The 24,746-nt window shown below is 50.2% G+C and overlaps 2 protein-coding genes across 8 annotated transcripts in view; one reads left to right on the top strand and one right to left on the bottom strand.

The window, feature by feature from the left end:
- Positions 1 to 24,746, bottom strand: part of EFNA4 (ephrin A4) — a 172,903-nt gene that overhangs the window by 78,655 nt on the left and 69,502 nt on the right. For 5 of the 7 annotated variants that reach the window (XM_053277549.1, XM_053277550.1, XM_053277552.1 and 2 more), the window contains exons 10-14: positions 12,853 to 13,011; positions 2,175 to 2,467; positions 1,640 to 1,708; positions 1,076 to 1,135; positions 257 to 660 (exon numbers count right to left, since the gene is read on the bottom strand). In XM_053277549.1, coding sequence (XP_053133524.1) covers positions 569 to 660; positions 1,076 to 1,135; positions 1,640 to 1,708; positions 2,175 to 2,467; positions 12,853 to 13,011 — 673 coding nt within the window. In that variant the 3' untranslated portion in view covers positions 257 to 568. Of the gene's footprint in view, positions 1 to 256; positions 661 to 1,075; positions 1,136 to 1,639; positions 1,709 to 2,174; positions 2,468 to 12,060; positions 12,792 to 12,852; positions 13,012 to 20,298; positions 20,648 to 24,746 lie in introns of those variants that run through there. The other 2 variants (XM_053277554.1, XM_053277555.1) reach the window with 2 other exon arrangements.
- Positions 20,761 to 23,724, top strand: CKS1B (CDC28 protein kinase regulatory subunit 1B). Its single transcript, XM_053277568.1, has 3 exons — positions 20,761 to 21,063; positions 22,228 to 22,355; positions 23,201 to 23,724. The coding sequence occupies exons 1-3, from the start codon at positions 21,005 to 21,007 to the stop codon at positions 23,251 to 23,253; spliced, it is 240 nt and encodes a 79-aa protein (XP_053133543.1). The 5' UTR covers positions 20,761 to 21,004; the 3' UTR covers positions 23,254 to 23,724.

Below are 24,746 nucleotides of genomic sequence, written 5' to 3'. Positions count from 1 at the left end.
CGTCAGTGTAGACAACACTGAGCTAGATAGACCAAGGGTCTGACTCGGTAGAAGGCAGCTTCCTATGTTATGTTCCTATGACAGATTTGCAGTTCTTTTGGTCTTCCTAGTTAAGTGGGGATGTCGGCTCGAATAAGCACTGTCGAAATAGTATAAATAATAATAATAATAAATCATAATAACTCAGACCTGACTGGCCTGCGCCCGACACTGACCACTACACCACACTGTCTCTCTTCCCACCTCCAAGACTTACCTCCCAATCCAGGTCTTCCTCTTGCCTCAAAAGGACCCCAAAACGGAGAGGGAGGCGGGTGCGGCCTGAGGTTCCGGGGGGTGCTCCGCCCCTTTGGCTTCGTGTCCTTGGCGCCCAGGGGCTCACCCCGTCGCTGCGAAGCGGCGCCTCGGCTCAGAAAGGGTCGTGGGGAGGCCGCCTCTGGGTTCTAAAGTGCCGAGTGAGGAATCCAGCCTCCTTGCCATTGCAGGGGCAGAGGGGGCGAAGGGAATGCCTGGCCTCCCCCTCGTGCCCCGGCCGGGGGACTCCCCAGCCCGCCTGCCCTCCCTGGGGTCAGTGCCACAGGAAGGGTAGGAGGGCAAACCCCAGGCAGGGGCCACAGGGCCAGGAGGGGGCCGAGCTGCGTCCGGGTCCTCCAGCAGCTTCTGTGGGGAGAAAGAGGATGCTGGTCTCAGTGGGGGAGAGTGTGGGGGGGAGGCTGGCGAGGAAAGAAAGACGGTCCTCACGACACCTTGCGGCCAGATTCATCAGGGTGGCTGCTCTCTAAGAATTCTGGGAACTGCTTTTTCGCAGGAGATGCCTTTTCACGAGACACCCGGGATGAAGGCATTCAGCATCTCCAGGTAGGGCTTGGAAGGACTCCTGCCTGAAGCCTTGGAGAAGCTGCTGCCAGTCAGTGTAGGCAATGCTGAGCTAAGCAGAACAATGGTCTGACTCAGACGGTAGCTTCAGACACCCCTGTAAGAGCAGCCCGGTTGCCGACGGCCCCTATCTAGAGGTTATTGATGGAGCTCTCTGAATCACTTGAATGCAGCAGTGATGTCCTACTCAAAAACTTACCCTCCGAACTGCCTCTCCCACGTGGCTGAGATTTGGGGCCCTCTGTCACGGGCTCAGCAGCTAAAAGCAAAAGGATCTGGTCAGTCGAGGGGGCAGCAACTGAACGGCCCTTCCACTCCCTCCCTGCCACATGGCCCTGCCTCTGATTCAGACCCCCAACCCTTCCAGGTCACGGCCAGGAGACCAGCACGGCTCTCGTGAACGAGCTTCTTTAAAAGGGGACTGCAATTGAGATCTGGAAACATATATTTTCTCCTAATCCCCAAGCCCCCTCCAGAGAGATCTGTAGTGAACAGAGCAGAGCAACACTCCTTTGGAAGGACAACCCTTTCTATAGGAAATACATTCCAGCCTGCCCGCTACAGCACCTTTGCATGTTTGCAAAGGATTCTGGGAAGAGTTTTAAGACAGGTACTCATTTGGTCCAAGGCAAGGGATACCCCGTCATTGCCAGTTGGAAAGGCACCCGATTATATTATTTTCACCACTTCCTGTGCGGAAATGCACACATTTCGGGGAAATGCACACATTTCGGGAAGCGGGGAGACAGGCAAACTGACTTACTGGTCGTCTTGCAGCAGACGGACACCTGCAGTTTCAAGCAACGTCCAGGGCTCTCTGCCGTGGGGATAGCTGGTGGGAAAGAGAGACCAGATTGCGAGAATGAAAAGATCCAAGAACATTTGAAAAAATCCACCCCACCCCACCCCACATTGGGAAGCCCCTGGAATAGCTACAAACGCCGGAGCTCAGCTGTCCAACTGGGAGCAGCCTCCCCCACCTCGCTCTCTGAACCACAAATGATGATGCACCAGGCAAAAATTCAACAGGTTCAGCTGCTCCCAGCATGGCAAGTGGAAGAGGAAGGCTGCACCTGTTGACTTAATCTCCAGCACAAGACTGTTGCCTTGGCAGCCTCTGGGGGCCTGAAATCAAGCAGGTGAAACCTCATTGCCTGCAGAGGAGAGCTGCACCTTGTGGATTTCACCTGGGACCTTCGAGACGCAAGGCAGATACTCAGCCACTGAACTATACACACACACACACCCCATATTTTGAACAAGAGAGTCAGCAAGCATGCCAAGAGGGCTCTACTCACAGATGTAGTAGTAGTCCCGTCCGAGCTGGAACTCAAAACCCAGAGAGAAGGGGGTGAACCGCTGGATCTTCTCCGAGAAGCGGACTGGGCCATAGGGGGCGTAGGGGCGGTTGCATTCCCAGCGCTTGAAGGCTCTGGGGGTCTCGTAGCAGCCCCGGTAGCCTTCAAAGTCGACCATGAGCAGCGTGAAGGCCTCCGGTGCTCCAGTCGCCAAGGGCTGGTCATAGTGTGGGCAGTAGATGTCCAAGTAATCGTTGATGGCGACTTGAACGGCGTAGTCCTCGTCCAGGAACCTGTCAACCGAGAAACAGATTGGCTGAGTTTCAAATGGCAATCCATTCAGAGGATACCTCCAGTCGTCTCTGTAACAGGGATCCCCTAATGTTGTTGACGACAATTCCCAGAATCCTCGACCAAAGGCCATTGCAGCTGGGGATTCTGGGAACTGTAGTCAACATCTGGAAATCCTTGTTACAGGGAACACTGGATACTTCCTCATTCAAGTGCTGCAATGTATCACCAGACCCCTACAGAACGGGCTTCTGCACCCCTATCCTGCAAACTGGGTTTCCTTCATCTGAATTAATCCATTTTGGAGTCTCCCAAACAGAATCCTGCCGATCAGGAAGAGACCAGAGCATGCAGAAGCACAACAGGAAGACTCCTCCGAGGACACTCTACCCACTTTTTGCACTGGGAGTCATTGAACGACCGACTCACATCCCAGGCAGAAACAGGGCAGAACCGCTGGCACCCAGCAAAGTCTGACGGAAGGAGAGGAGGCCCCGGGGCAATTATTCGTGCAGAGACACAACAGACAGACTTCTCCAAAAGCAGACAATTCAACCGCCTCTCGAGATTGGGGGCGCTTGACAGATCTGAGGCTGGGCAGAATTACCCCCCTCTCTGCCAGAACGGAGCTGGACTGAAAGCAGGAGAAAAGGGAAGAGCGGCAACTCCATCAGAGCTGCAGCTGGCAACCTTTTGCTGCGGGAAGAGGACTTGGGACTTGTGGGAACTTTTCACCAGGTTCAAGTTAGCTTATTTCTCATGGCTCGCTCCCAGTTTTCTCACAGCATGCTACTGTGCCCGGTCCACCATTTGGGAAATTAATGAGTTTAGCCCCATTAATTTTTAATCTTGAAACACGTGTTTTAGGCTGCCGTTTTGACTGGGGTATTATCTTGTGACACTGAATTGTGTGTGTGTGTGTGTGTGTGTGTAAGCGCATACACACATTTAATATTGTAAGCTGCTCTGCGAAGCCTTCTGGACAGAAAAGCGTGGTTAAACAAAACAAAACCGAACACTTTTAAGAATAAATAAATATCATAACCCAAGTAAAGCTTTCCCCATCCTGGCTTGCCTTACTACACATGGATATTTCAGGTATGTATTTTATTATGTGCATTTGGACCCAACTTTCAAACATTTTAAAAGATATTATCACGAGTCACCTTGGGGGTTCTGGGAGGCATTTTTACTCAGAGAAAAGGGGCCCATCAACAGGAAGCTAAGAATGTCATTTCAGGTTAAGCGGTCCAGGACTCACAGTCCCCTCCACGGTGCCCGCTTGTCGGCATTAAAGCCCCGGGGTTTGCTGCGCACAGAAAAGCCTTTCTCCACAAGACCCCTGAAATGGGGGTACAGACATCATAGCCTCCCCAGGCCCCCACCGTTTCCCACCCGCAGCTTGGTCCGGAGTGTTCAGCTATGCTAAACAAGCAGCCGTCAGCTCCGATTAATCCGAGTGGCTGGAAGCTAAAAGGGTCATCGGGGAACACCCGGGGTGATGGGCCCACAGCCCGGCCCCAAGACAAAAGCCCCCGCGCCTGAAGGCACCGCCTGGCCCGCTTCCCAACGGCGGGTGAGGCATCGTCGGGGAATGTGGCCGCCACTGGTCCGGCTTGCAATCCAAACATCCATGCAGCAAGCGTACTCGTTCGTGAGGCACCATCACGGCGGTTCAGTGGGCGCGGGTTCGAATCCAAAAACCACTGCAAGGCAGCGTGGCGGGCTAGGCGTCGGGAGACCCAGTAGGGTCCAATGCCCCACTCAGCCTGGAAGCTCCCAGGAGGGCCTGAACAGCCAGCCACTCACTAGGCCTGTCCTCATGACCGGAGCCAGAATAGCAGACACCTCCCGGAGCGGGGCCCAGTCCCGATTTTTGATGGCCTGTTAGAGAAAGGCAAGGTCGGAGGCAGGGAGCCGGCTCGCCTGTCAAGCCACAGCTGGGTAGGACAAGCACGCCCTAGCCCGAATGGCTACTAATCTGAATCCCAGTTGCAGAGGAGCCACAGCAGGAGAGAAGGCACGCCTCCATCTCTGGCCTGTGGGCCTCCCAGAAGCATCTGGTGGGCCACTGTGGGGAACAGGATAGGCCTTGGCCCTGTTCCAGCAGGGCTGTTCTTAGGTTTCGTCCCCAGCTTCGGAATGAGTCAGACAAAAAAACGCCAAGTGATGAGCCAGCTCCCTGCCTCCATCCTTGCTTTGATCTCACACACAATCAAGTATTGGGAGCAACGCCCTACTCTCCCTCTGCCTGACCTACCTTACAGGGTTGTTGTGAGAATTAAGTGATGGCACCCATGCTTCCTTGGAGAAAGAGCAGAATAGAAACACACCTGGCCACTGACTGCAGGAATGCACGGATGCATCGAGGACATTTGCATTACGTTGATTCACTGAACTGAGTATTGAACTGAAATGATGCAAATCCTGACAAATAACAGTCCACCTAATGGCGCAGCGGGGAAATGGCTTCAAATCCCCGCAGGTATGTAGAACACCTCTATCAGGCAGCAGTGATATAACAAGATGCTGAAAGGCATCATCTCATTCTGCGCAGGAGATGGCAATGGTCAACCCCTCCTGGATTCTACCGAAGACAACCCCAGGGCTCTGTGGGCGCCAGGAGTCGACACCAACTTGACAGTACACTTTATTTTATATAGCTGGCATCTTTTGCTGGTGGGATTCGGCACAACGGAATCTCTACCTCTTCTGAGGTCCAAGGATACCCCGAAAAGCAAACCTCTAAGATACTGTAGTAATTGTATTACTACAATTCAAGGAAGAGTCGCAAAAGAACTAGATCGGGGACATTTCATGTGCTCACCACCACCACCAGGAATACATTCATTCATTTCATTAAAAGGTTGCGTCCACTAGCCGGATTTCGAAAAATCTGGTTTTTTCTTAGCAAACGCTGATGACTCAGATAGTAGCAACCTTCACTCTCGTTCGGCCAGATCCTGAAATACATTTCTTAAAAATTTCTGACGATCATTTGAATTGACCCCTTTCATATAACAGCCTGTTATGACAGCCAATGTTATCTTTTCGTTTGTTTATGACTAAGCGGATTTCATTTTTCCGCCCGCTACAGTTTTGCTTCTAACTTTCGGCTGCTTTAATATCCTGCCATAAATGTGCATTCTGTTGTTCTGGCCTCAAGCCAACAAACTAATAAAGGAATCCAAAACAAACAGATGAAACTGAAACATAAGACGTCTAGTCTGTTTAAAGAGACTGTGATTTTTTTTTTAAAGTGCTTGTCCATCAACCTAGCGTGGCTGCATCAACTGGCTAGAATCCTGGAAGGTGGGAGCAGATTCCATTCTTACAGAGCAATTTGGTCAGGCCATTGGTCCATCTAGCTTAATACCATCTACTCTGATTGGCAGCAGCTCTTTCAAGGTTTCAGGAATGAGTCTCTCTCAGCCCTACCTGGAGATGCTACCAGAGATTGAACCTGGGACCTCCTGCATGCAAAGCAGATGCTCTGTTAACGAGCTACGACCCCATCCTCATATTACGCCCCCCCCACCCAGAGAAGCGTGGCCCCCAGGGATGATGCGCACCCCATCTGCGACCAGCACACTCGGCACAGAACCCAGATTGAGCGGAAATGGCCGGCTACTAGGGCGGAGGAACAAGGAGGCTCATAGGTAAAGATCTGATGCTCCACTGCTCACTAATTAGGAAAATTGTTGACCTGTTTTGCTGCCGTGTAGATCGATGAGATCAGATTGCCCTTCCTGTCCTGAGGAATTGAGGTCCAAGGCAAGTGTGATGCGGAAGATGCGCGGACTGCCTCCCCATGATCTCTGTTTCTCACCTCAAGGCTTTAATCAGTGCTGTGGGTGAGGGCGGGTCAGATATTGAGATACAGAGATTTTAATGTTCTGTGTGAACTGGCTTGGGAACCATCTGTCGGCTACAAAAAAAAGTGGCCAGTCAGCCTCCTAGAAATAGCTTCCCAGTCCCTTTTCTCTAGAGGAGAGAAAAGATGCACCACTCAGCACAACAACCAAACAATACATCCCCAAGAACTTTCTGGGTAATTTTCCAAAGGAGCAGGCAGTCTATCCCGCGTGAAGACTTGGTTTGATTTTCATCCGCGCAGGGGTTCCCAACCTGTGGTAATCCAGGTGTTGCCAAACTACAACTCCCATCATCTCTAGCCACAACAAATCTCTCCACCATATGTCCAGCCATCTGGGGATTTGTTATTGCTCAATGGCAGGGTTACGCCTCAGACTAGCACTTGGTAGGGTTGCAATGAAGGCCTTGGAAAGGATATTGAGATGCCGTGACTTGTCTACACCTACAAAGACTAGAATTGTTCAGACAATGGTTTTCCCTATGACACACTATGGATGCAAAACCTGGACTCTGAAGAAGCTAGAAAAAGCATTGACGCTTTTGAACTTGGGTGCTGAAGACTTTTGAGGATCCCATGGACAGCGAGGAAAACAAACAAATGGATCAGTGTTCCCCCTAAAAGGGATTCCCAGATGCTTTTGACTAAAGCTCCCAGAATCCTCAGCTGCAATGGCTTCTGCTTGGGGATTATGGGAGTTGTAGTCAACATCTGAGAATCCCTGTTAGAGAGAACACTGAAATGGATCCTAGAACAAATCAATCCAGAAGTTTCACTCGAGGCACAAATGACCAGGCTCAAACTATCATACTTCGGACACATTATGTGAAGATCCAGCTCCCTTGAGAAGTCCATAATGCTGGGGAAAGTGGAAGGAAAGAGGAGAAGAGGTCGACCAGCAACAAAGTGGATGGACTCAGTTAAGACAGCAATGAATGCACCACTGAGAGACGTTAAAGGCCAAGTTGAAGACAGATCATCCTGGAGAGAATCTCTCTATGTGGTCGCTAAGAGTCGACACTGACTTGATGGCACTTAATCAATCAATCAATCAGTGGCAAGGGAGAGGCACTCTATACATGGCCAGAGACCATTCCCTAATAACTTCCCCGGTTCTATGGCTTCAGCTCAGTACCCAGAACAGGTGGCAGGAATCACATTTTGGCAGAGATTCAATACCCCGTCTTCACAGCAACAGCAGTCAATTCGACTTTTTTTAAAAAATCTGTTTGTAACTACTTGAAAAGTGGTGGACAGAAAGAAAGAAAGAAAAATACAGCAATGACTAAATAGAAAAGCGGCCAGAGCCCAGATTAAGAGTGGAGCCAAGGCTGCAGATTTTGCAACAGGGGAACAAAGTCCAAAGAGAGGCAAATAATAGGCCCTATTGAAGTGGACGTGAGAACTCGGTCTGCAAAACAGCCCCGGATGGTCGTTTCTTGCCCAGAATCCCCGGATCTGGCAGCCCAGCGGTCAAGGGGGTTCACGTTTACGCGCAGAAAAAAGGCAGAGACATGTCTGGAGCAGGGGTGGGAATGATGGGAGTTGTAGTTCAACCACTGCTGGAGGGCTAGCTTTGCTCCTTCCTGTTTGGGAGGGGGAGGTTGTTACCTGAAAGGGGAAGTGAGTGCTAAGGAAAGGGGTCATGTGCACTTGAAATTGACAACAGTTTAGGGTGGGAATGGAGGTACCTTTTGGCTTCCCGAGCTAAGAGAGCCGGCCAGAGGGTCCTTTTCAAACCCAGCAACCTGCATCACCTCTCATATGCAAGGGACTATGGGATAGCCACAACTTGGTCTCCGTTCCGAGCTGAGGGACAAAGCAGAGTGGGACAGCAGCCGCTTCCGTGTGAGTCGTACGGGGTAAAGTAAAGGTAAAGTGTGCCGCCGAGTCGGTGTCGACTCCTGGCACCCACAGAGCCCTGTGGCTGTCTTTGGTAGAATCCAGGAGAGGTTGACCATGGCCATCTCCCGTGCAATGCAAGATGATGCCTTTCAGCATCTTCCTACATCACACATCACTGCTGCCCGATATAGGTGTTTCCCATACCAGCGGGGATTTGAACTGGCAACCTTCTGTTTGTTAGTCAAAGGTAGAGTGTGCCATCAAGTGGATTTCAACTCCTGGCGCCCAGAGCCCTGTGGTTTTCTTTGGTAGAATACAGGAGGGGCTTACCATTGCCTCCTCCCTCACAGTGTGAAATGATGCATCTTCCTATATTGCTGCTGCCCAACATAGTACCAGTGGGGATTCGAACCGGCAACCTTCTGCTTGATAGTCAAGCATTTCCCTGCTGCGCCACTTAAGGTGGCACTTCCACATTAAACATCCCAAAATAGATAAATACTGTTGGAAAGGCGAGGACAGAGCAGAAAGTGAGGGGGGCAGGGGAGAGGGCTTTGAACTGGATTCAGAAAGGAGGGGGACATTCTACCAGCAAATATTCCTAATATGAATCCACTTGCAAAATTAAAAATGTATATTCTCCTCCCTTCTCTTTCATTCAAAAATTTATAGGACAAGGACACTGATCTCTTTGGACAGGAAAAAAAACCATAAACACCTTTGAAGTATCAACAAATAATGACATCTACACTGCGGTTTTGTTCTTTTAAAAAAAAAAGTCAGTGGAAGGATGCCAGTTTTTAAAAAAAATTCTGTATGTTGCTTTCTCTCTCACAACTTCAAAAGAAACCTCCCTGTGGATAATTGCGCACAAGATTCGATGCTCCTGCTTCAGGATAATTATTATTATTTTACAATATTCTCAATTACGAATGCTCACGTATTTAAGGTGGGCCCCAATCCCACCCCACCTTCACTTACTGCAGAAAAGCTCAGTTAGACTTGATGGAACTGGACAAATCTGGCAGTACCTTTACAGGATTCAAAAGAAAATCAGAACAGGCCTGCTGGATCAGGTCAGAAATCCATCCAGGCAAGCACCTTGTTTCCAACAGTGGACACCAGACGCTTCTGAGGCGCTTATGAAAAAGTTGCCCTTTCCTGCTGTTGCTCACCAGCCATTAATATCCAGAGGTAGACTACCCCTGAATATGGAGGCTCTTTTCCACTCTCACGGCTACTGCTGAATATGTGCCTTATCTACAAAACACCAACAGTCAAGCTTCTCTCTCACAGGAGTTACAAGCCCATGCCTGGACTGAATTTTGTGTCATGGCCCTGAAGATGGGCTCCCCTGAAGGAGTGTTCCTCTGTACAGAATATTCCCTGCACACAGAAGACTAATACGCCCCGCTTGATGGTCAGAGCATGGGTCCTTCTGGCTCAGTCTTGTACACTGACCGGTCTTGGCTTTACCGGGTTTCAGGCAGGGGTCACCGTCTTTTCAGCTGGAGAGGGAAATGTCAGGGATTGGAACCGGGCTCTCTCACGGCACCAGCATTCCCTGTTAACAGGGGTTCCCAGATCCTGTTGACTACAACTCCCATTAGCCCCAAAGGCCACTAATGATGGGAGTGGTAGTCAACACCTGGGAATCCCAGTCAAAGGGAACCCTGCACTGCACAGCCTTTTCTCTGACTCACTAGCTTTCTGTGTGTGGTTTTTTTGTTTGTTTTTTTAAAGAGCATCTGATCAGGTGAGGCTTCACTTGCAATAGCCCAGGCCCAAACTCTCTCTCTCACACACACACCCTGCCCCAAATTAGGCCTTACGGGGACTGGGGGGTGGGCAGCAAGCCTGGATCCCACCAGGAAAACCATTCGGCATGGAGAGAGGCCCGCTCACCCACCAGGTCCCCGCACACCCTGCCATCCTCCCTGGAGATTTCAAATCCTCACTGGGCGGCCTGCCAATCCTCTCCATGGCACTCCCAAGGCTGCTTTGGCTAGGCCTGAGACCCAAGCGCCAGAGAACCAAACGCTCCCACGCTGAGCCCAGCAAAACAAGTTGGAATGTTCTCCCTGGAACTCCAGCCTCCTCCCCCTGCAGACTCGCCCCGACTCGACTCGCTCCCCTTTCCCGGGTGGGCTCAAGGAGGAAGGCATTACAACTCCGTCAGCCCCCATCCCCTCCCAGACTGAGCCTCTCCCCTCAAACTACGCAGGGCCTGGGGCCAGACAAGAGTCAAGCCAGCAGGGTGGGCACCCCTGTGGGTCTTGCATTTCTGCCCGGGTGTCGGTTTTGGATGCCAAGCCTTGAATGTGTGAAGTGATGAGAGTGCCCCTGAGCAGCTGCAGAGTGCATTTCTCTCCCCACCGCAGTATGTTCCTGCACACAGAAAGGGCCTTCCCAGTTGCAGGGGATGCATTTCCAGAAAGATCAGAGCCCTGGCAAGCCGGAGAGAGAATTCCAAGCATCCGCAACTGCTTTACTCCTTTAAGAAAAAGCAGGTTCCATTTCCAACAGATCTTGGAGTAAGATGGTTACATGAAATTACTCCCCAATGAAAAAAGTGGCTCTTAAAATTACTAGATTGTTCTCCAACCCCTCCTCCAGAGCCCAGAGTCAACATACATTATTCTCCCCTCCCCTTGTCTTATCCGCACAACAACCCTGCGAGGTAGGTCAGGCCGAGAGAAAGCGTGAGTGGCCCAGGAGCCTCTGTCAGCGGCCTCAGGAGTTCATTCTGCACCTTGAGTGGGCGCCGACATACTTGTTGCTCCACCCAGCTGGCACTTCTAATTCACGGGCCAAGCCTCAACCTGAATCTACCTGTGCCAGGGCAAGTTGAAGTTGGCCCATCAGAACAGCTTGACCCCCTCCAAGGAGCCACCATTGCTGCTCAGTTCCAGCCCGATCCTGGCTGGACCCCCAGAACAGCACCCTCCAGGGCAGTGTGAGCCATGCCCCACATCTGTGGGCATGCAACGGCAAAGCAGGCCCCACTCAGCAAGCCGTGGCAAGCAGCCAAGCCGACTGGCATGGCCGGCCCAAGGCAGGGCATGGCTTCCTGAAGCAGAGAGGAGTTGCGGAGCCAAGGAGGCCAAGGCAACCCAGCCGGTGGGCCCAGAGCGGGCAGGAGCTGCGCCCAGCCAACCCAGGCCTGCCACCACCACCAACATTAGGTGGTGGCTCAAAAAGGTGGGCAGTCCTGGATGGATGTGGACGAGACCTCAGCATGCCCCACTCCCAGGAGGAAGCCCTGCCCAGTCCCTCCACTGGGGGTGGGGGCCGAGCGGTGGCCCCGCACGGGGGAGCCAAGGTAGAGGAGAGAAGGCTGGGCTTCCATGGCTGGAGGAGGGGGCGGGCACCTGGCAGGCAGGGAGGGAGGGAGGCCTCCAGACAAAGGAGATGCTGAGCGCGCAACATGGAGCCCGGCAGGGGCGAGGGCCCCCCCCCCCCCGCGCTTGCCTGGCCGCCTTAACCAGCTCCTGCCCTGCCCGGGAGGGAGTCTGGAGAGAGCCTCGGGAAGAGGCGGCAGAAACTGGAGTGGGGGTGGTTAGAGAGGAGGGACCAGGAGGAGAATCAAGGGTGGGGGTCCTTCCTTTGGGAGGCTTCTCGCTCTCTGCGCTCTAACAAAAGCGCCAGGCCGTCCGGCAAGCTGCGAACAAGGGGCCCCGGGGAAGCCTCGAGGGCCCACACGAGTGGGGATGAGGAGGAATCGGGGGGGGGGCAGGCGGGGGCCTGGATCAGGGCAAGCTTCAAAGAGGAGCTGCCAGGTGGCGGGAGGCGCGGAGAGGGGGCCCTCCGAAGAACGTCTTCCCACGGCGATCTGCTGCATCCCCCCCCCCGTGTGCCCCCGCCCCGCCAGCTTACCTGTGGTTGCTGGAGTTCCAGTAGACGCTGTGGCGGAGGCCGCGCACCTGCCGCCAGAGCAGGGCCCCCCAGAGCAGCAGCAGCCCCCCCAGGAGCGCCCCGGCGCGGCGCATCGCCCCCTCTCCACCCCCTCCGGGGACCACCGCTGCCGGCCAAGGCAAGGAGCGCTCTCGATCGGCCCGGCCGGGGGACCCGCGCAGGGTGGTGGGGGAGAAAGAGTGCCTGGAGCCACGCCCCCAGCTCCAACTTTGAGCCAATCAGCGGCTGGAGCAGCTGAGAGAAAAGAAAGTTTGGGGTTAACCCCTCGAAGACCGGGACACTCCGTCCGGCCAGCTCAAAGGTGGTGAGGGTTGCCAACGCGTCGGCGTGCCGCCTGCTCCTGTGCCTTTTGGGACATGATGAGCAAGGGCCGACTCCCAGGCCCTGGAACGAATCGTCTGCGGGTTGCTGAAAAGGGCACTGGCACAACCCCTGGAATTATTTCCCCTTGGTCAGTTGGCAATCCTGGAGCCTAGGACCAAGCCGCACAGTCCCCAGAGGGGCTGCTGAGGAAAGCGAAACCCGACTGCTGGGGAACCCGAACCCATTAGCACCGCGACAACCCTGGTCTCCCTTCTTTTAAAAACTGACATTTGATGATGACCAACTCTCATGCACAATTATTGTTCCATCCCAAGCAGAAAATGAGTATCCGAAGGGCGACATATTGAAACGTTTAGTGTGATTAATGTTTTGTTTTTCTTGTACTGCTTCTCAATAATAAGCCTTTTCCAAAAAATGAACGTCTCTTGCCTGTTTTTTCTCCTTTCTTGGCTCAACTGCAATTGGCTCCATCTTCTCTGAAGGCCAGGGCTTAGAAACCGGAGCCATCCAATGAAGTCAACGGGCAGCAGATTCAGGACAGAGCAGAGGACTTCTTCACACAGCCCAGCTTTAACCCAGTGGAACTCCCTGCCACAAGAAGTTAGGGTGGTGAGTGACTGAGATGATTTTGAAAAAGCAAACAAACAAATTCATGGATGCTCAGGGCCCAACTCCACATGACTTTCAGTGTATAGTTTGGCCTTTGCGCTCTTGTTTTAGAAAGGTAAATAAGAGTTAGGGGAAATCCAGATGGGGATTGTGGCACAAGGAAGGAGGGCTTTGCCCCTGCCCTGGTCTCAGTCTGGATCTCCACTTGGCAACTGCTATTTACTCTGGAAGGGTTCTAATAGGCACCCACATCAACTTGCTGTGCATTCCTATTCAAGTCTCCTCAGTAGCAAGGCCCACTGTACTCAGTGGAGACTCCTCTCATATTCCTGCACATAGGACTGCAGCCTAAATCTATCAACTGTTTTTACGCACAATAACAAAATGGAGCCTCCAGTTCAGGAGTAGTGTACCAGACAGTGGGCATGAACAAGTTTCCTAAGCAATCCAGAAGGAAAGAGACTTCTGTCCCCAAGAACCAATCCTTCTTTGTGCAAACACTAAATATTCCTATGATTATATGGTTGATGTTCTGAAGTCCTGTCCCCTGTACAGGTGTGATGGGAGGTGCACAGCCATGAAGTCATCTTTTCAGAACTCAAATTTACTCATAAAATCCACCTCGCCTCCAAAACCCAATTTCAATTCTATACAGCTTAGCTCTATAATTCATTCTGCAGACTGCATTTTGGTTTCCAAATTTAATTGCTTTACAGAGGAAGGCTCATCTCCTGCTGCTGTGGCCCCTCCCAGCTGGATGCAGTTAATCAGTGCTGAGGGTAGCGTACTCTACACATACTCAGAGGCCATCTCGCCATTAGGTCCTCTTGGCCTATTCCAATCTGAACACTACTAGCAGAGGAAAGAGGGTAAGGCTTAGTGATGCCTTCCTCCGATCAACCCTCAGGTTGTTCAACAGCAGAAGATGAAAATGAAGCAAATTGTTGTCATTTATATTCAAATTAATGAAAACCAGGGAGTCGATCCCAACTTAATGCAAATTCAACAACAGCTATAGAGAGAGGTTTTTTTAGTAAACCAGATCTCTTGGCTGTCTGCAACCTGAATCATTCAGAACAGAACCTGAAAATGCAAAAGTGTATAACTTACTAACTAAAAAGAGAGGTTCTGTTAGTAAGGCACTCACTTTTCAAACTGTCTAATAGTTTCCTCATTGTGCTTTTAAAAATCTTGTTCTAGGAATTTGGCTTGTAAAAGAAAAACACTTTGAACAAGTCAAAAACAAGCAACTGAAAACAAAAGAAACGTTTCTGAATTCAGTTAAATATTATATTCATTTTTGAGAGACCATTGCATGGATGGATACTATTTTGCATGGGTGGTATCTTAATTGGTTCAGTGCTTGAGCCAGATACTCAGCCACATTTTAAAGTGAGTGTCTAAACCCTAACTGAATGGGAGTGTTTTAAAAAATACAAACCCGAACTGGCACCAAGACCAAATTTTTAAGTTTTGGCTCTTTGATGAAACTTTATTTAACAAAGAGCAAGAACCTCCAACTTCGGTAGTGAGACATTGACAATGACAACTGCCTTGAAGAGGAGGCATTCTGTATATGTTCAAGAGTGATGTTCTTTCTTGGGGCAGAGATGGTGATGTTGTGGTTTCATGTTACGCCTCTTCACATTTGCCTTTCCTGGGTGAGAGTCTGCTGTATATTTTGCACATGGTCCCAGGGTGAGGCAGTCCGCGCAAGTAAACTATTCTCCCGCAGGAACGATGATTGCCAACTCAGACCCAAACTATCCCTAGAGGTTCCTCCCCATGGCCCTGAATATTTGTCACCTGGAGGGAGATGCCGATTCCTGGGGACTCCAGACCAATTCCTGGAGGGCTGGCAGCCTTGGCAGGAAGGCAGGTATTGAGAGCTAACTTAAACCTTGATGAGGGAGCAGAAATGAAGCCCTGGCTGTTAAAGACACAGTCACTCCATCCTTACAACACATCCTCAAATGAAACGGCTTGCAACTGAGTCAGCCTTTTGGTCCACCTAGTTCAGGATTAGTTGCAATGACCAGCAGCAGCTCAGGGACCCCCCTCACTCCTTCCCAGTTCTACCTGGGGGGAGGTGCTGTATCCCAGGATGCTGCCAGCCAGGGAATAAACTTGGGGCCTTCTGCTAGCCAGGCAGGCCCTCCGCTGCCAAGCGACGGCTCCTCAAACCCTACAAGCAAACGAACGGGCTGCTAGTGCTCCCACACACCCACGACACACTTTTTTCTGCACCCCCCCCCCAGAAAGACCACCAGGCCTGGGGAGACTGGATCACCTCCCAGGCCGGCCTGCCCCAACGGCCTCCTTTGCAGCTAGTCAGCACAGGAAGTTATGCCCTGGCCTTTGAGGCTTCTGTCGAGAGTCACGTACCTGGTGAAATTACAGGGTGCAAAGGCCCATAAACATGGATCCGCGCGGCTGGGCAGCACAAGGAACCCTTTGTTCTCACGGGGAGCAGGGATAGGTGGAGGTACCGTGGGAGATACATGCGGCTGATGCCAGCACGCAGGACTAGGGGCACTGGGCTGGGCATTACAGAAGCGGGTGGGGGGCAAGATCGTGTGATGACTTGGGTAAGACACCAAATGCTTGCCCCCATGCCCCTTGCCCCTGCTGGGGGCTGCCCCCTTCAAACTGACCTTTGAAAGCTTGGAAAGGGGCACAGGCGGTAGGGAGGAGGGAAGGTTAGGAATAAAGGAAGCTGCCTTAGACTGAGTCAGACCCTTGATCCTACTAGCTTAGTATTGTTTGCATTGACTGGTAGCGGCTTTCCATGGTTTCAGGTAGGAGTCTTTCCCAGCCCGATCTGGAGATGCTCCCAAGAATTGAACTTGGGACCTTCTGCATGCAAAGCAGATGCTCTAGCACTCAGCTACCGTCACGCATCCCCTAAGGGGAATATCTTGCAGGGACAGTGCTCACATGTAGTCTCCCATCCAAATGCAAACCAGGACAGACCCTGCTTAGCAAATGGGGAAGATTCACACTTGCTCCCACAAGACCAGCTCTCCTCCCAGATATGAACTTGTCAGAAGTGGGGTTCGAACCCACACCTCCAGGGGAGATTGCGACCTTAGACCGTTCAGGCAACAGCTCCTTTGACCATTCAGGCACCCTGCCAGGTTGTGGGCCAGAACCCAACCCAAATCTCTCGGCTGCCTGAACCTGAACCGCATCCTTCAAGGCAAAACGTGGTTCAAAAGAGATGGTTCAATCAGCAGGCACGTTGTTTCTTATAAAACAGTCCACATTATATTTTCCAGGCTTTTTAAATATTTTCCAGTTGTATTTGTTTACAAAAACCATAGCAAACAAAGATCAGTTTTCAAATAACGTTTTTCTCAAATTGAATAGTTTGCATTGCAAGTCAAAGAATCCCATTTCCTCTGCATGAAATGGACCTTCTAGGAATCCCTCTGAAGAGGTTCAAAACCATTTTTCACAATTTGTGTCTCTCAGGAGAGTAAAACAAATCCTGATATGACAACCAATATTTATATATTGCTTTTCAACAAAAGTGTTCAAAGCAAGTTACACAGAAAAAGAAAAGTTCCCTGACCCCAAAAGTCTCACAATCTTAAAAGAAATGCAAGGCACAGAGCAGCAAAGTCCAGGTCCCTCCAAGTTTCACCCCTAAACTTGGCTTGATCTGAAACTCTATTGCAATATGTAACAGCCACAACCTCAGCCCCCTGAAAAAATTCACTAGTCTGGACTAAACTTTTGCTTCCTTCAGACTCCTGTCTTCTCAGAAATTTGCTTTAGGCCAAATACAGTAGCATTTACAGTTGATAGACACACGCAGAGGGGTGGGGGAACCACTCATCTGATCAAAACTGTAAAACACACACACACACCTGAAATGTCTTGGAAGTTTTACTCAAAAAGGAATATCCGAATTCATCCTCCAAATTTTGACTAAGGCTCAAGGTTCAGAATGAACGCAGCCTTGATCCACAGCAAAGGAGACTAAGTCAACGAACTTAGTTCAACAGATGGGACAATTAATTATGTAGGAACCTATGAAGCTGCCTCCTACTGAGTCACACACTTGGTCCATCTTGGCTCAGTATTGTCACTGACTGGCAGCAGCTCTACAAGGTTGCAGGCAGGAGTCTCTCCCAGTCTACCTAGAGATGCTTCCCGGGATTGAACCTGGGCTCTTCTACTACATTATTATTAATTATATTATTATTATTATTATTATTACATTTATATCCCGCTCTTCCTCCAAGGAGCCTAGAGTACTACATATTTAAGTTTCTCTTTCACAACAACCCTGTGAAGTAGGTTAGGCTGAGAGAGAAGTGACTGGCCCAGAGTCACCCAGCTAGTTTCATAGATGAATGGGGATTTGAACTCGGGTCTCCCCGGTCCTAGTCCAGCACTCTAACCACTACACCACTACCACTGAGGTAATACCCTTAAGACTGGGATTTTCTCATACCTTATTTCATACTGGAACCCAAAGTACATACCTATCAACATAATCTGTATTTATGTAAGTTTACTTTCTCATTATGCTTATATATACAGGATACAACTCTTTCCTGGTTTGCAAGTCCTTTCTTATACATATTGGAAGCAGAGAGATGAAAATTTGCTGCATAATCTCTGACACAAGAGATTGCCAAAAATCAGCCTCTCTTCTTGCTGCCCAGAAAGGTCTGTGTGACTTCAAAGCAGACATATTCGTATCCCCAAGAGAAATGGTTCCAATAAAGAGCAGCACTCTGATCAACTTCATAGCCTTCAAAGATCTTTGGGCCAAACCAGACAACTTTAAGGTACAGAAACACCAAGAGGGGGATACTAAGCCTGTGTTGGGGCACCACCTAGTGGAACTATGGAGTAACACCAGTCACTTTTTAAAGGTAGGAAATAGAAGCCGGCAAGGCGACACCCCACCCTTGCTTGCCTCGGTTCGATCCCAGACCGACCTGTTCAATATCGAACCAGTTTACACATCCCTACTTGTAGCTGCAGGTGAATGTAGCAATCTGCCGAATGCAGCAGTCTCAGTCCCTCCTCCGTCTCCTGACTCAGGGCTAATCCACAGAGGAGGAGGCATGAGAAGGAAGGTGCGAGGGGAGGGAGAGACTGTCACAAGACAAAAGGCACCTAGCGAAGTCAGGGCTGAAACTGGAGTCCAGGAGGTAGACCCCTCCCATGGGATGATGTGAACAACCTCTTGTTGATTGGCCCTGTCTCTGAGCAAGTGGAGGGATCTGCCCACTTTCAGAATACCCTTCCCCTCTGAGGGAGAATGTGTATCACTTGCAGGCCCAGCTTCCTTCCGTCCCCCAACTCAGGGGAGGATTAGTACCTCTCTCAAAATCAAGGGATCCAAAAGTATCCCTTTTGCAAGCAGGCCGATGTCGGGTGCAGTGGGCGGGAAGCAGGGAGACCCAAAGTCAGAGCCTTGCATGGCTGGGTGACCTTAGCTGAGGCACCCTCTCCATCCGTGGAAATAGACCCACCCAATCAAAGGCCATTTCTGCTTCCCAGGAAAGAACCAAGACATGAAAGGTGTCCCCCCTGCTCACTCTACCGGCTCGCCCCCGGCCCCACTGGGCCAGATCCCACCAGGAGGATCTCCTCTCCCGTCTCCCTCCGGCAGGGAGCACCCTCCCAAGAATCCCTAGGCACCAGCTTGGCCGGGCAAGAAGGAAGCAGCTGCAGGCAGAGGGAGCCCTCCCAGTGGAGGCAGGGCCAACAAGCAGAATCTTGCAAGCAAAGGCAGAGTCGGTCCCCAAGGGATGAGCGGCTCTTTCCCATCCCGCTTGTGGGAATACTCTATAGAGAGCTTGAGAGGCTGGGCCAAGGATTCCAGCTGCCTGGCTCCTAGCGTAGGGACGAGGAGCCACTTCTGGAGAAGCAGGTGCACAACGCTGCGCTACCTGGCACTGGGCGGCCATAGCACAGGAGAGCCACACAGCTCCTCGGGCACAGCTCTCTTGGCCAGTTTGGCTCCCATCGCTCCTTGCCCCAGTAGCTGGTTACCTCATCCACGAAGGTAACATCCTTCGGAGGAGAGCTGGTCTTGTGGCACCAAACAGGAATGGTCTCCTTTGCTAAGCAGGGTTTGCCTTGGCTGCATATGAATGGGAGATGAGACGTGTGAGCACTGTGAGAGATTCCCCTTCTTAGGGGATGGAGCCACTCTGGGAAGAGCAGGAGGTTCCCAGTTCCCTCCCTGGCAGCATCTCCAAGATCGGGCTGAGAGAGATTCCTGGCTGCAACCTTGGAGAAGCCGCTGCTAGTCTGTGAAGACAATACTGAGCTAGATGGACCAAGGGTCTGACACGGTATATGGCAGCTTCCTATGTTCGTAACCGTGGAAGACCTTGAAGAGGAGGTTTAAAAAGCCAGAGCACCCCACCTGCTCCCCCAGGCCCTGATGCAGGTGGCCACCAAAGAGCCAGAGAGCAGGGGGGTGTTTAGTCACACGGACTTGGCCGTGATCCCCTAAGTGACTTCCCCTAAGTTAAGAAAACTAGGGTTACTTCTACTTGTTATTATTCCAATTGAAGAGCAGGCCACTCATTTTACAGTCCCATGTCCAATGCATCGCGATAAAAATGAAATTCTGTGTTTTTGTCCTCAGGGAGGTATGCCAATAAATGTATCCAAAGTCTTCCAAGATGTGTGTGGGGAAAGGCATCTCACTGCCCACTTGGGCTGGGGGAGGCAGGCTGGGGTGCAACAGACTCCACAAGCTGGGTGGCATTTCTTGGACTTGCTCCAATTGCTGTGGGGGGAGGAGAAGACCTGGGCCATCACAGTTTTTAGAAAGCTTGTTAAATCTTGGCTTTTTATCCAGGCCTTTACATGATTGTTTCTATTGCTGATTCTGTATGTTTTTATCTGTGTACAGTTTTTATGTTTGTATTTCATATTTTAAATTAGATCTGTTTCGTATTTGTGACTTAAATCGTTTTGTCATTTTTATTGTATTTTTTAAACTTTTGTAAACCGCCTTGGGATTGTTTTTAATGGAAGGTGGTATATAAGTTTAACAACTAAAATAAAATAAAATAAATTCCCAGACGTTGTTGACTACAACTCCCAGCATTCTCAGCGGCCATGGCCTTTGGCTGGGCATTATGGGAGTTGTAATCAACACCACCTAAGAATCCCTGTTAGAGGGAAGACTGGCAAGCCTGCTCCCTAAGACACCCGCCCCCCGCAGACCCACCTGATGCTTTGTGGGCATCTTCTTAGACACCTTCCTCAACAAGGGCAACTTACCAGCCAAAGATCATCCCTTCGAGAGGAATTTCTACACGAAACTATCTATGTCCTCATTGGGCAGCTGGCTAGAAACCTCGTGTGAGGTTCTCTCCGCGCGCGACACAGTATCCTGAGGTAAACTGCTCCTGAGCCGGGGGCTCAATTTTTTTCCCCGCCGTCAGGATGACGGGGCACGCAGGATGACGATAAGGACGCTCTGCCAGCCAAAGAGCGCATCAGCCATTACCTTGCGGCTTTAAATAAAAAGGGGCGGAGAGAAGAGAGAGCTTTAAACGCTGGTTAAAACGACCCCTGCCGCGAAAGAAAAAAGCCAGAATGTGAGAGACCTCAAAAGAGCGCCTCATGCCGATGGCAGCCAATCAGGCGTCGTCCGACTGGATGACGTCACGCCCCTCGCCCAATGGGGGGTGGTGGCGGCAGCGTTCGAAAGGAAAAGGCGGTTCAGGCCGCCGGGCCAGCAAGGGGTCCGGCGCGTGCGCGGCTGGAGGGCGGGGGGATTCGCAGCCGGGCGCGTGCGCTCGCTCGGCTCCTCCCCCTTCCTCCAACGGACGCGGCGGAGGCGTCTGATTGGGCGGGTCGCGCGAGAGAGGGGTCGGAGGAGCGGCTGGCTGGACGGACGGCTTCGCTCGCTCGCGCGTCGCGGGGGCTGCCGGGATAGGAAGCGAAGGGAGGGAGACCACCGTTGCCGAGTTCTTTCCTCGCCATGGCCCACAAGCAAATCTACTACTCGGACAAGTACGACGACGAGGAGTTCGAATACCGGTGAGGGGCGTGGCTTCGTCCCAAGGGGCGGTGCTTAGTGGGGAGGGCGCGCGTGTGGAATGGGAGAGGCGGGGCCAGAAATGGCTATGGTGACGGGAGGGGGCGGGGCTTGCGTTTGTGAGAAGGTAGGTCTCTGCCCCGAGGGGCTCCTAACGTAGGTGTTGTTGACAAGGGAGGCAGCAGAGGAAGGGGCGCTGGGCTAAACAGGAGAATAGCTTGTTTCTGTGTAAGGCAGGGTTTCTTAACAGTAGGTCCCCAGATGTGGTTGGACTACAACTCCCATCATCCCCAGCCACAAAGGCCATTTTGTGGCTGTTGCTGGTGTCTACCATATTTTTAGATTGTGAGCTCCTTGGGGACAGGGAACCATATTATTTAGTTACAGATTATTTTCTATGTAAATCGCTCTGGGGAAAGTTGAAGAAGAGGATGGCCAGCAGCAAAGTGGGTGGACTTGGTTATGACAGCAATGAGTCGACACCAACTTGACAGCGCTCAATCAGTCAAACTGCTCTGAGATCTCTGAAAAGCAGTATATAGATATCTGTTGTAGTAATATGTTCCTTTCCCCACTAGATGACACAGAAAGCTGCTTGTTACATTATTGTAGCTTTTACAGAACATTACCCACTTACATAAACGGTTATGCCACAGGTAGCTTGCAATCCATGTTTTACGGTCTTCATGGTGGCCACTTTCATGGACAATCTTGCTTGAAACATGAGAAACATCTAGTAGGCTCCTTGTTTTCAGTCTGACTTTAAAACACTTTCTTCAAGCAAGTGTTCAGTGATGAATCTCTTTATATGGCTTTAATTGCTTTTTGATATATCAGTGTTGCCTTTTTTCCTGAATTGTGCTTGATGTTAATATCTTGTATGCTGCTTTAAGTGCATTTTGGTGCAGAAAACCTGGTTGGAAATGAATCCCAATTCCCTCCTTTAAGTTGTGTTCTTATACAAGCCTGTCTTTTAATCCGTTGTACTTCAATGTAGCCATGACTTCCTTTTTACAAAGGTGTATGTTTGCTCTCATTCCCTTTTGCACGTAAGGCAGATTATAACAAAATGAGTATATCTGATTGCACTTCACAGCATGCCAAATATTTTACAACCATCTCACTTGGTCAACGGCATAACCTCCTCTCTGTTTGGCCCACTGCAGGCACGTGATGCTGCCGAAGGACATTGCCAAGCTGGTTCCCAAAACTCATCTCATGTCCGAGTCGGAGTGGCGGAACCTCGGGGTCCAGCAGAGCCAGGGCTGGGTTCACTACATGATCCACGAGCCAGGTGGGTCTGTCGTGGGGGGCAGGCTGAGGCAGTTGCAAAACGCTGAGCAACTGGGGTGGGTGGGGCTTATCTAATGACTCCTGCAGGAATTAGGCTGGGCAGGAAGGGATACCTACTGCACCCCACTCCCCGGTTATGGTTCTTGCTGATGAGCAAAGAGAACTAGACCTTTTAAAACAAAAATTCATTTTCAAAAAGCCTGATTAAAGAAAAATATCTTCACCTGGCATCTAAAAGAACAAAGTGACAATGCCAGGCAAGCCTCACAGGGGAGGTTATTCCATAGATGAGGTGCCACCACCAAAAATGCCCTCTCCCTAGGGTTGCTAGATTTGGCTGATTTTTAGCCAAACTTTGGGTTACAGCCCATTTTACCCATGAGTATACCCCTTGGATCCTGGCAACCTTGCACCTGCCTCACCCCATTTGGCCAAACCACTCAGAGCTGGGCCTCCGAAGAGGATCTTAATGTCTGAGTCAAAACATTTGGTGCAAGCTCTCTTTCTCTCTGGTAACTTGGTCACCCGAGCCACTTAGAGTTTTAAAGGTTAAATCCAGGTATAGACTTCTAAGCAGTCATGGCTTTCATTTTTTAAACTAATTTTGCAGTGGTGAGGAAATTGCTCCTCTTCTAAATAGGAAAAGTTAGTATGTGCAAAATGCTGATGGACACACTGAATGCTGTTTTGGAAGCCAAATCTGTGGCACAGTTATGGGTTCACTGTGGCCACAGTACTCATTTAGTGTTGGGCACATGTGTTGTTAAACCCACGCTGGGCTGGATAGCCAGGCCTTGGATATTTCATTCAGATCTGTTCTAACATGCTATTTCCTGTTACCTTCAGAGCCTCATATCCTGCTTTTCCGAAGGCCACTGCCAAAGAAGCCAGAAAAGTGATTCTCGTGCAGACCTTCCTCATGTTTTAGATTCAAGCACCTTTTTAAAAATAAACCCATGTTCTTATTTTTTAAAAAAGATTTGATACACATTTCAGTATGTCTATGAAGAAAACGCCACACGGCATAACCAGCAAGCCACTGACTCTGGATTAGATTCTTTTGCTGCAGAAGGACTGCCTACTGAAAAGGATTGATTTCACTGTTGTCCAAAAAAAAAAAGACTTTATACTGTTTGAAACATGAATATTTTTACACTGGCTTTCCCTATTAAAGGCTGCTCCTTTATCCACGCACTGGGGCTAGCTTGGGTTTTAAATGTATGAGAATGTGGTGTGTTTCTCTGCTTTGATACTTCTAATGTTTGTGGTTTTTAAAAAACTTGTAATTCAAAGTATGCTTTGGAATTTTTAATGTTATTCTGTATAGGGCTGTTCTTGAACCTCTGTTAATAAAGTACTCCACTTTTGTATTTCTTGTTCTTTTTAATTTTCTAAAATCATTGTCAAGTTTGTGTCTGTTGCTTAAATACTCTGCGTTGAGCTAGCAGTATTAAAAAGTAAGCTGTAGATTAGATCGGTAACCATTTCTCTCTTCTCAAGCCTAACTACTGGGGTGCCCTCAGAAGAGCTCCTGCTAATAATTTTGTCAGGACTTTCTGCATAGATGGGTTGGTTTAATTACATTTTAATCTTATCCATCCTGCTGCTGCACATTGTACTGGAAAATGGAAGCAGGCCAATTGTGTGAATTTTAATTTGAGTCAAAATGAAGGACATGTTAAGACATAGTCGTGTTTTTTTTTCCTATTTTTGTTTTCTGCACAGGCCTTTCTGGAAACATGTCTGCAAAGGAATTGCTGTCCGCTGCACAGGATTCTGGGAATGTTCTTGCATGTCTCCTGTTTGGGCTCAGTGGGCCTCACAACCATGTTGCACTCACTGAACCTGTGTCCAAAGCCCTATCTAACAATTCTCTCTAGCTACAGCTTGCATGGAAGACAGGTAGTACTGTGTAAGAGATAGCTTTCCCCTCCAAGTGCCGTGTGAGATGACTGATACAATAACGGGGTTCAAAGAAGATCCAAATTCCACACTGAGGTTCAACGTCAAGTAAAAGAGGACGAAGCAAAAAACATCAGCCATGTGGCTATCTCATAGGAAGCTGCTACATATCAAGTCAGACCATTGGTCCATCTTGCTCAGTATTGTCTTCACAGACTGGCAGCGGCTTCTCCTAGGTGGCAGGCAGGAATCTCTCAGCCCTATCTTGGAGATGCTGCCAGGGAGGGAACTTGGAACCTTCTGCTCTTTCTAGAGCGGCTCCATCCCCTGAGGGGAAGATCTTGCAGCACTCACACATCAAGTCCCCCTGTCATATGCAACCAGGGCAGACCCTGCTTAGCTAAGGGGACAAGTCAGGCTTACTACCACAAGACCAGCTCTTCTGCTGCATGCCTAACTTATAAATAACATTAATGTCACGTTCTGTAAG

The sequence above is a fragment of the Hemicordylus capensis genome, chromosome 14 (genome assembly GCF_027244095.1).
Source record: "Hemicordylus capensis ecotype Gifberg chromosome 14, rHemCap1.1.pri, whole genome shotgun sequence".
Lineage (NCBI taxonomy): Eukaryota > Metazoa > Chordata > Lepidosauria > Squamata > Cordylidae > Hemicordylus > Hemicordylus capensis.
This window is presented reverse-complemented; position numbering and strand designations above follow the sequence as displayed.

Excerpts from the sequence above, each read along its gene's own strand:
- CKS1B (XM_053277568.1), top strand. The coding sequence starts at position 21,005 with ATGGCCCACAAGCAAATCTACTACTCGGACAAGTACGACGACGAGGAG. Across the intron at positions 21,064-22,227 it reads GACGAGGAGTTCGAATACCG|GCACGTGATGCTGCCGAAGG; the intron begins GTGAGGGGCGTG and ends GGCCCACTGCAG. Across the intron at positions 22,356-23,200 it reads CTACATGATCCACGAGCCAG|AGCCTCATATCCTGCTTTTC; the intron begins GTGGGTCTGTCG and ends TGTTACCTTCAG.